Here is a 10,667-nt window from a genome sequence, read left to right on the forward strand (position 1 = left end):
GGCTGGGAGCTGCAATCAGCCGCCACTCCCAGCCGCAGGGGCACATTGGAGCCCTGGACTCCTGATATGTCCCCTCAGCTGGGAGCAGTGGCAGATTGGGGCTGCCAGCTGCAGGGCACAGCTGGACTCAAGAGCTCCACTGTGCCTCCGTGGCTGGGAGCTCTGTCAGCTGATGGGGCTCCCAGCTGTGGGAGGCATGGTTGTACCCCTGAGGCTGGGAGCCCGGATCAGCTGTGGGGGCTCCCAGCTGTGGGAGCTTGCTACTTACCAGTGCAAGGGCAGCCTGGGATCAGGACATACATGGCAGGAAGCGCAGTTGTGGGGATTGCACATCCAATCCCATTGTACCTTTAATTGTACATCTGCTGGGGGCCCAAGTATTTAGTATAAGCCAAATTTTTACTGTCTCGCATTCCTGGCTTCTGCATTTATAAAGAGTTTTTCCTGTGGCTGCGAGACACTGAATCTAGGAAATTAGGGGCGTGTGTGTGTTTTCTAATATGATACCGAAGAACCCAAGTGTATTCTAGTTTATATATTGCAGTCCCTAAATGTTTTGCATGATCTTGCTTCTTTTTTTTTGCTTCCAGTATCATATTTTACTCAGGTTCTAAACAGGAGTTGTTTTTGTCAGCTTTATAATTAAATTAATGCAGTCTCAATTGTATTAAATACGGCAGCTCTATGGAATCACCTTTTAAGATTGGAAAGTTAAAAAGAACATGATAATTGTGGGCTTGTTATCATATCTTAGAAAATATATCTGCAACTAAATATATAGTGTGCTTTGATTATAAAGATGGAAAGGGAAGTTTTCTGTTTAAGAGGACTACAAATCTTGGTTGCCACAAAGCAGAGGCAATAAGTAAACATCTTTTTTTTTTTTTTTTTTTAATTAAATTTTACAGCAGGCTCCTGAAAGGGGATTACCTACACCACAAGTCCTTCAAAGGTAACTGTTTCTTGTTAATCTGAAGTCAGGAAGAATGCAGGGTAGAGATGCACCTTAGAAACAGATTAAATCGGAGATGCATATGCTTTCATAAGCAAGAACTTATTTCGTCAGGTGCTCTGAATGGATATGGGGAGAGCAGGCTATCAAAATAGAGATGTATTTGAACAAAAAAGACAGGGAAGGAAGGTATTAGCTTTTTTTACTCCTATGTCCATATGGATTTATTACTTTAATACTTTACCCTTTTCAGCATTGCCCCCACCACTTCCCTGTCTTTTTTTATAGTCAACTCACTCTGGTTAATAGTCTTTTCTCTGCAGTCCTTATTTATAATGCATAGATAGTTATTATACATATATACATATACATACACTTGCACACACGCAATAGTTTCTGTTTAGACATAATCTATTTTTGATTCAGTAATGGGTGAAGTATTCAAAGTTGTTTCAGTAGTAGGATGGCAGCACTAAGAGAATTTAATTTTTTATAAGGGATTTGGAGAAATCCTGAGGTGGTTTGGATCACAGAAGGAAAAAAGACAGTGGTGCCAAAAAGACATTAAACATCCTTCTATCATTGAAATATTACACCAGTAGGATTTGTTCTTGCAGTTATTGAAGTCTGGGCCATTCATTTGAAATCGAGTAAGTCAGGCATCATTCCAAGTGATTTTTGACTAAAGGCTCTGAGCTACAGGCAATGTAGCAAAGTGTCTTGTGATCTAGAAACCCCAGCTCCTGTTCCCAGCATGGAAGAGCATCTTACTGTAAGCTGGTCTGGCCCTTGTCAGGTGCATGGCTGGGAGTTTCTGTGCCCATTATTAATTCTTCCCCATTTTCTTTCCTAAAGGAATAGTAGCACAAAAGACTTGACACTTTTTGCAGCAGAAGCCATTGCCCTGAACCGGCAGCTGTCTCAGCATGAGAATGAACTGAATGAAGAACAAGAGAACATCGCTCAAGCCATGTGTTCCATGAAACTCTCTCCTCCGTCCAAATCCCGTCTGGCCAAACGAAGAGCAATGACTCAGGCCACCAAAAATGGTGACTTCCAGCCAGTTTTTCATGCTGCCCTTTGACATCATTTCCCTGCTGCTGCTGCTAATGAGAGAAGTCATGTTTTCCCTATTTTAAAGACAGATAGTTACATCAAGGCCAAATTACTTTTATCAGGAAGCTCATTATAAAGTGGCTTCCAGCTTCAAGGGGCAATTTTTATACAGCCTATTTTGGTGCATTAAGGTATTTAACAGAACTTTTTTAAACAAAAGGAATGTGAATTCACTGCTATGTTACTTCAGAGGATCAAGCACTTAGCTCTCCTCATTTGTCTTAAAAGCACACTTGAGAATGCACGCTTGAGGATATTAGAGAAATGCTTCTCATGTTTTGTACTTAAGGGCTCCTCAGATCTGCCACCCCTGCAGGTAAATCTTAGGACTTTGCCCCTCCTTGGCAGCCTTCCAGTTCTGCTCCTGTAGCCCACAGGAGAGTTTGCGGATGGACTGGTCAAAAAGCATAATGACTCCAGAAGTGAAGAGAATACACTAATCTGGGTCCTGCATGTTGATGAGAGGTCCCAGATCCTACTTCATTTGGGATAAAGAACACCTTGCAAGCTACTATAGCTGCACAGCAAAATCAGGTCCATGACCATGAATACAAAGGCAGGGATATGGGGCTCTTCTGTGCTCTGGGTGTGTATGCAAACTTGTAAATGTGGGGGGATATTTTGTTTCCTTAGCTAATATTTCTGTGTTCTCATAAGTAAGACATATATATATTCTCTCAGTTCTTCCCATTTTTTTCAGCTGTTTTTATCATTCTGCCTTTTCTTGCAGTTCCATGCTTAAATCTGAAACTAGTTTAGTTGATGAACTTTACATGGGATTTTTTTTCCCCACAAATACTTTTCTTGGTGCTCTTGAAGATCTGAAGATAGACCTCTCTCCAATGGCTTCTTCATTTATCATCTGGATTGTATGTTTTAAGAAGGGAGGGACTGGCTCCAATGACTTATTTTGGTGAGAAATCTGAGCCTTTCCCACCAATGCATAGGTACTGCATGTAGCAGTCAGACCCTTGAGGCCATTGAAACAAATGAATAGGGTTTAGATCAGATTTTCCTTTTTTTTAAAGACCCAGACTGCCTTGGGAGCTGCTGTTAGACATTCATTCATCAGATTTTTCCAAGGTTGCACAAGATTTTTTTGGGGTGTTGAGTGTGGGCTCGCCTCAAGCACTTTATATACTTTTTAAAGAAAGTGCTCAGCATGTAAGCTGTGAAAATTGGGCAATTTAAGGTGTGTCAGGTTGGCCCCCCAATGTGTTAGGAGACATTTTTGAACATTTATGATGATGTGTTGTGTGCAAGGTGAAAAAATATACTGTCTGCAAATGCCAGTAGTAATAATCTTAAGCTGCAGGAGGATGGACACAAGAAACAAATTCAGCATCCCATTGGAAGTAGAGAACTACTCTATACTAGAACAGGTTCACACTTGCCTTTTAGAAATGTGCACTTTGTATACAATATTTTGATACAGCCTAATGTACTGGTGATGAAAGAAAATGGTTATACTTAAATTATTTTATATGTTGTGCCAGTGATACAGGTTTTGAATTGTACCTTAGCTTTGATTTTATTAAAAAAAATTTTAGCTATAAATTTAACACATTCCATAATTGCCTGTGCCTTTTCAGTCTGATTTTTGGAGACTTCAACTACTCAGGAAACAACCGTTTAGTCTTCTGTAACACTTTTAACTTGTGTGCTGAAAATTAAATGTACCTCATTTCTACAATGCCTCATTTCTTTAGCCGTCTCTAGAGCTTCATATAATCTCTTTGTGATGAAATGAAGGCATGCATAGACTTTTTCTTCGTGGAAAGGACCATTATGATGTAGTCTGACCTGCATAATGTACCCCAGGGAATTTCACCAAGCGATTTTAAGCCCAGGATTGTGAGCCTGAACTCAAGACATAGGTCCAGTTTCTTTCTTCTTTGAATTGAGGCCAAACTCTTAACTCTCAGCTCAGATCAGATCAGCATTGGGAGTGATGATGATGATGATTTGGAGCCAGGGAGTGACTGCATTTGGCAGCATGCTCTGTGTCCAGAGAGCAGGGTTTCACAAATGCAGGGTCTGACTGGGAGCTCATACAAGAAATAACGTCCATGTCCAGGCAGCGTGATGGAAGCCAGGGAGAGGGCAGGCCAGTGGAGCAGAGACCACAGCACCCCTCTGCTCACTGGGCCAAACTCCCTGCTGCATCTGCTGGGAGGGAAGGGAGGGATGCATGTCCTATGCGTGTGTGCACACAGGAGCATGCAACATCAATTTGCAAGTCCTATTTTCTTGCCTTTTGGCACCGCACAAGGGAGGATGGGGTGAACATTTCAGTACCTCTGCGTAGCATCTCTCAGCTTTTGTGTATGTGGGTCACACTGTTTTGTTTAGACAATGCTGCGTTGTTCTGTACAAAGCAAAGGCTTAAACTCCACTAAGATCCGTACCTGTGAGTTGGTGGTGGCCTTTTTACATACTCTCGATGTATAAAACTTCCATGCACATGGGGAGAAGAGAAATTTTAGTTATTGAATGTATAGAATGCATTAGATATTCCTGAATTAACCCTTGGAGAATCTTCCTTTTAATTCTGGTGGGTAGTATGTACCTGGTGTCCAACAACAGCTGATTCAGGAATTGTAAGCTTTACCTGATTTTCCTCTGGTCTCTTCTGAGAGTTTGATTTGATTTTTGGCACGTTAATGAGAGTTGAAGTTGGAAGAATTTTAGGAGGAGAAACGCAGTCGTAGAATTAAATTCAGCTGATGCTTTATTTTTAAGCGTGCAAAAGTAAAAAAATGTGAATTCGCTTGTAGGGTTTTGGTTTCTTTTATTACAAAGTTAGGAACTAAGTGAACCTTGCAAGACCAGCTTGTTTTTTGTTTTGAATTACCTGGTTTTACTACGAAGTTAATGGAAGGGTGATTTGATAGCAGTTACATTGTCACCTAGCACTCCTTCACCTGCACCCAATTTGGAGACTTCAGTCGCCAGTGGTGACCACAGCTGGTGGTCGTGGGGGGGGGGCGAACAGGGGTTGCATTATTCATCCCCTGGGTTCTGGCACACCTGGTACAGCACCTCCCAAGCCGTGCCAGTGCAGCAGCTGTGCTGGCCAACTGTTGCTGTGCTACCAGAGGTAGGCTGTCCAGCCTGTGGGACCCTAATGAGTTGTACATCCCTGGCTTAGAGGAGCATAAAAACTAGGGCCGTACGAAATTTCACTGGGTGTTTCGTTTTGATGCTGTTTCAACTCGTTTTGAGCTTGAAACAGTGAAATCAAAATAAAATGAAAGACTGAAACAGCCTCAAAATGAAACGAGGGCAGTCAAAGTGTTTCGATTTTCAAAGCCAGGCTTGCTTGCAGGAAAACAGAAAGTAAGGAGAGGGAGGGGGAAGGACTGCTCTCATATTAACTGTAGTTGGCCAGTGGCTGTGATCCTTCCCTGAGGTCCCTTCCAATCCCAGTGCTCTGGGGGAGGGACGGAAAACGCACACGTCACAAGTTTTGCTTGTCAGCAGCTTGAGGTGCATTTTCTCAGAAACCCCTGCACCTCTGTCCTTGAAACTAGGCAGGCTTTGTGCCGTCAGAAGGGGCTACCATCCCCGCTGTTTTCATCCAAACCTGCTAAGAAATGACAAAGTTATAGGCAGTTTCGTGCTTCCCCGTTAGAACCAATGGGCAAAACAGCGAAACAGTTTCGACGAAACAAAATGGAACAGTGCTTTGAAACAAAACACAACTCTAAACGAAATGCTGTCCCATTGAAATGGAAGTCAAAACAAAACGGCACTGTTTCACACAGCCCTAATAAAAATGCTTCTTGGTATGTGTGGGTGTGTAGCACTAATTCCAGAAGCGAAGCACTGAATTCCTTCAGCAACGCAGGTTGACCTATGAAAACTAAAACTGGGGCAGGCAGCTTGAAAACCGCTGTAGTATTCAGGAAATCTTCACGAATATCTCTGAACATAGCCAGAATTCAAAGCCCAGCTGCCGGTGCCTCTGCATCAGCCTTGCTAAGAATTTGGCTCTCGCCCTTGTTTAAAAAAAAAAATAAAAGCCCTCTGGACATATTCAATCCTAGGTTTTGTTAAATTGTGCTGTAAAATTGTGTCTTTGCCCCTGTCTCCTATGTGGAGCAAGGAATGCCTCTAATGTTCTCTGTAAAAAGAAGTATGCCTAAAGTCAGGCAGAAGGCAAGGGAGATTTGCACCAACTGAATCTGAGATGAGCTTTGATAAACGGAGGGGGTTATTTCATCAGAGGGGGACACTATCCTTTCATAGCAGCTGATTGAATAAGCTTTCCTAAGCAGAAGACTTATTTAATCAATTGCTGTGAAGAGATGATTTCCCCTCTGAAATAAGCCCTCTGCTTATGAAAGTTTATGCTACACACATCTCTGATTTAGTTTGTCTATGAAGTGCAACTCTACCTTGCCTTCCAGCTCAATAAATAAGACAGAAGTGGCGTGGTAGGGAATGCAGCCGCTAAGCAGCTAGTAATTGTTCTTGAGAGCTGTTGCCTTCCTAAGTCAAATATTATCTGATGATTATACCAGACCTTAGTTCTTGCCCATCTTACCTCGTGTACCTTTTTCTATTGAAATCAGAATAGAAATATTCAAAACCCTTAGCCTTTAGAAGAGAAGTGCTGTTCATTCAAAGTGTTCAGCTTTTTCTTTTTTTTCCCCTCCCCCTGTAAATGAAAAATTTGAACTTCTGCCAGCAGCTTTAAAATGACTCAGTTCACTTTCATCTGAAAGATGGGAACATAGCCCTTGACTCACAAGATTAGGTATTGGCTGAATTGTGTCTCTTTGAAGCATCAGTGGCTTTGTGCTTGTTTTCAGGTGGCCTAGAGAAGTGTTTCATTTTCCTCCCTGAATCACACCACACACACTGGGTCAACGCCGCAGGGACTGAATCACTCCAGTGAATCACTCAGGTTAGCAGTGGAGAGGCTGAATAGGTAGCTTTGTGCTTCTGCCATTTCCCTTGACCTACTAGGACAAATCAAGGTGCTGGCATTTAAACAGGGTGGCAAAATGTCACCACAGATCGGTCAGCAACTCAGTAGGTAAGCAGTCACCATTGCATGCCTTTGAATCACTCCCACAGCTCCCAGTAAGCAGTGGTAACTGGTGCTCCTAACTGCTGTTCTTTTCAAGCATCCCACATCCTCCCTTCCCTTTTTATTCAGATTAATAAAATCAGGATTGATTTAATTGGGATCAAAGTAAGGAATTAGGATTGATTTAAGGAAAGCTGCACACCCTAAAAAAAGGAATTGTACATCATCTTAACTGTCCTGAATCAATGTTTGTCCCTCCCCTCCTTCAGGGTCTTCATTGTGAACTTGCAATCCCATTGTGAGACTTCAGTAGACCTTGGGTCTACATGAGACACTAAATGTGCAGCAGATTAATTCAACTGCGCATTAGCACGGCAGGCAAAAACCGTGCTAATGCTCTAACGCAGTGGTCTCCAAAGTGGGGTGCGCAAGATGATCCATTGGGGTGCGAGAAGAAAATATTAGAACTTCTATTTATATGTATATTTATATAAATATACATATATTGGGGGTGCGTGCTCAAAAATTTTTTACTGATAGGGGTGCACGATCAAAAAAGTTTGGAGACCACTGTTCTAATGCACAGGAGAATTAGTCTACTGTGTGTTAGCGTCACCTAAAAAACGTGTTCTGGCACTACTGCACAGTAGCATTGATTATGGTGCATTACATTAGCAACTGTAATAACAAGTACTAAATTTAATGCACTGTGACTACTGTGCGTTAATGAACGTGTAGACGTGCTCCTTGTGATCTAACCAGCAGGATCAGCCATGAGGCTTATGTTGTAGATCGTGAAGCTGGGCCAAGAATTTCACCGAGTAAATTGTTTTGGATTCACAAGTCCTAGGCAAGACATTGCGAGTCAAGGGAAAAGGACTCCTCGGTATTTAAGTTCAAAGCGCCTTAGGTCCTTCACTAAAGTTTTGCAGCAAAAGCCTGCATAAACTCCCTGCCTGACGTGTGTTAAAGTGGCTTAACAGCAATATTCATGCTGGATTTCTTTGTAGATATTTATGCGGATGGAGCTTTTTAGAAGCCTTTTCCTTTCTGTCTGTCCCTTGGGATGCCGGGGTGGGAGGTCGATACGGGTCTTGTTTGCTCTTTATCAAGCTCCCTCCGTCTCCCTATTTATTTAATCCTTCTGTCAGGAATAGAAAGCCAGGTTTATTGTTTGTGGGTGTTGGTGAGAGGCTCAGTTTACAATTGACAAGTAACTTGGCTAATTTCCAAGGCTAATAATTTTACCGTGGACCCTTGGAGTGGCAGGAATAGGCTTCGGATTTGGCTTCCATAGAAACACATTGCCATGGCAACCAAAAAGGCCTGAGGATTTTGAGGCACTGTGATTGCACCCAGGCTCGGGGCTCCCCCTTCCCTCTTTGCTGGGTGCCATCTCCACGCGTGCATGTGTTGCCTCTGCCACATTTTAATAGATGCATTGGGAATGCTTGACGTGGCGAAGGGCATTTCGCTTGGAAGCCCAAGTTGTTCAAAGCCTTTGGTGTCTTCACTGCATGAAGAGCTGCCATAAGAAAGACGATCGGCAGGGAGGGCTCCGCTACGGGCACCAGAAGAGAACTTCAAAAGGGCTCCAAAGTTGTGACTGGCTCTGCCGCATAATTGCCTGGGGCTCTTGGGGGGGAAATGCTAGCACAAATTTTGGAGATCCTTTTTCATTGCATGCATGGGCCATACTTTTTCTGCAGTTGTGATTAATGCAATGCCTATCAGTCACGGTGCAAGGGATCTGATGCATGGGTCGGCAGTCTTAGGAACAGTGGGCCAAGCGCAGCTTAGCTGGTCTTTGCAACCTGGCTGCTGCTGCACTGATTTCCTTCTCCACCACCCTTTCTTTCCCCCTTTTCTCTCCCACCCCCACTGCCAGATCCCCACCAGTGTCAAGGATCTGTCCTGTGGGCTGAATCTCTGACCTAACATCTTATAGTTTTTGTATTATTACTGAACTGGAGCAGAGAGCGTTTCCTATAGTTCATCTGGGAATGCTTCCCCTTTGGTGTCTAAGACATGCTCAGGAAGCACATGGCCCATCCATTGGGGCTGAGTGCATCTGATCTAAATTTCAGGGCTGTATTTGGTAGCCGTGTTGGTCATGAACCCAGAGGAATAAACTTCCACCTTCAGCTGCCTCTATGCAAAAATTAAGCTTATTTTCTACCTATGGGACTTTTTACCATCTTTAATTTTCCCAGAGCCTGAGAGAGGGCATGTGAGCCCGAAAGCTTGCAGAAAAGGATTTTTTGTTGTTGTTGTAATTCCTTAGTTGGTCTAATAAAAGGTATCATCTCTGAACCAAGAGTTTGAGAGTTTTTCTTTCCTTTCTGATCTAAATGTTTGCTATGGGGATTAGTGGTAATGAATTGCTTTATTAATTGCTTGGTGCACAAATTACAATCTGCAATACCAACCCCTTGCTGGCCTGCCTACTGTAGGGTTTTGTACTGCCCGGTGAATTAGGAAAGGCGTGTGTGTGTATGGGGTGGGGGGTGATTGTGTAATTACAACTGTATCGTAATGTAGGCTCACGAAAGCTGTACTGCACAATCTTTATGTTCTTTGAATGTGGTGTGTGTACATACCACTTCAAGGTTTCTATAGTATTTTGACATCTTAATAGGAAAAGTGCTCAATGGTTTTTAATTGCAATTGAACTTTCTGAGATATTAATCTCATCTGTTAGGGGGTTTCCATCAGAGATACAAATCTGATCTCTGGTCTTAGAAGATACGATGGGGGAACCTTTTTGTTTCCTTTCTTCAAAGAGAGATGGCCTGGACAGTGAGATTCAGGGTGCCCTTAAAGTTGGAACTCGAGGTTCATATTTTTAATCAACCCTGTAAAGGATGCCAGGATTTGTAGCTCTAATTGTGGCATTGAGGGCAGGGAGTAGAAGGCATCTCTATGGGTCTATCCTTTTAGTGAGCCATTTTCCATCCTGTATGGATTCAGGCGATGGTCTTAGCACAGAAGCACCTCTATGTCCTCCATTCTCATTGTTCCTATGCCCCCTACAGAAACAATGGAGGGGGAGCAACCAGCTCCGGTATCCACCTGATAAGCCAGGAAAAGGGAGAACCCTACATCCCAGAAGAGAGCAAAGGTGGGTGGTTGAGTCACAGCAAGAAAGAATGACTTTGACTACTGAGCCTGAGAAATAGATAAATCACAGGTCTCAGAGCTCTTTGTCCTTGAAAAATCAATGTGACATCCAAGACTCAAATACTCCCAAAATATAGTGGGTTTGGATTTGAAGTTTAAAGTCCAGCCCCTTTCTCCTTAGAGAAAGCAAAAAAATTGGTGTCTGTGGAAAGCATGAAAGTTCTTGCAACATTTGGAAGGTAGCAAATGTGGTCCCCATCTTCAAGAAGGGGAAGAGGGAGGACCCGGGAAACTATAGGCCCATCAGTCTTACCTCAATCCTGGGGAAACTCTTTGAGAAGATCATCAAGGAGCACATTTGTGATGGGCCGGCATCAGAAATGATGCTCAGGGGCAATCAGCATGGATTTATTAGGGGGAGATCATGTCAGACCAACCTGA

General features: G+C 43.0%; 1 protein-coding gene across 2 annotated transcripts in view; it reads left to right on the top strand.

Moving 5' to 3' along the window:
* The window catches only part of MKNK1 (MAP kinase interacting serine/threonine kinase 1), a 32,818-nt gene extending 29,060 nt beyond the window's left edge, over nt 1–3,758 (top strand). For both annotated transcript variants that reach the window (XM_019501363.1, XM_019501364.1), the window contains 2 exons: nt 909–952; nt 1,808–3,758. In XM_019501363.1, coding sequence (XP_019356908.1) covers nt 909–952; nt 1,808–2,036 — 273 coding nt within the window. In that variant the 3' untranslated portion in view covers nt 2,037–3,758. The remainder of the gene's footprint in view (nt 1–908; nt 953–1,807) is intronic.
* The last annotated feature ends 6,909 nt before the right edge of the window (nt 3,759–10,667 follow it).

Source organism: Gavialis gangeticus, unplaced genomic scaffold (assembly GCF_001723915.1).
Source record: "Gavialis gangeticus isolate Ggan-Ray unplaced genomic scaffold, GavGan_comp1, whole genome shotgun sequence".
NCBI classification, from domain to species: Eukaryota; Metazoa; Chordata; order Crocodylia; family Gavialidae; genus Gavialis; species Gavialis gangeticus.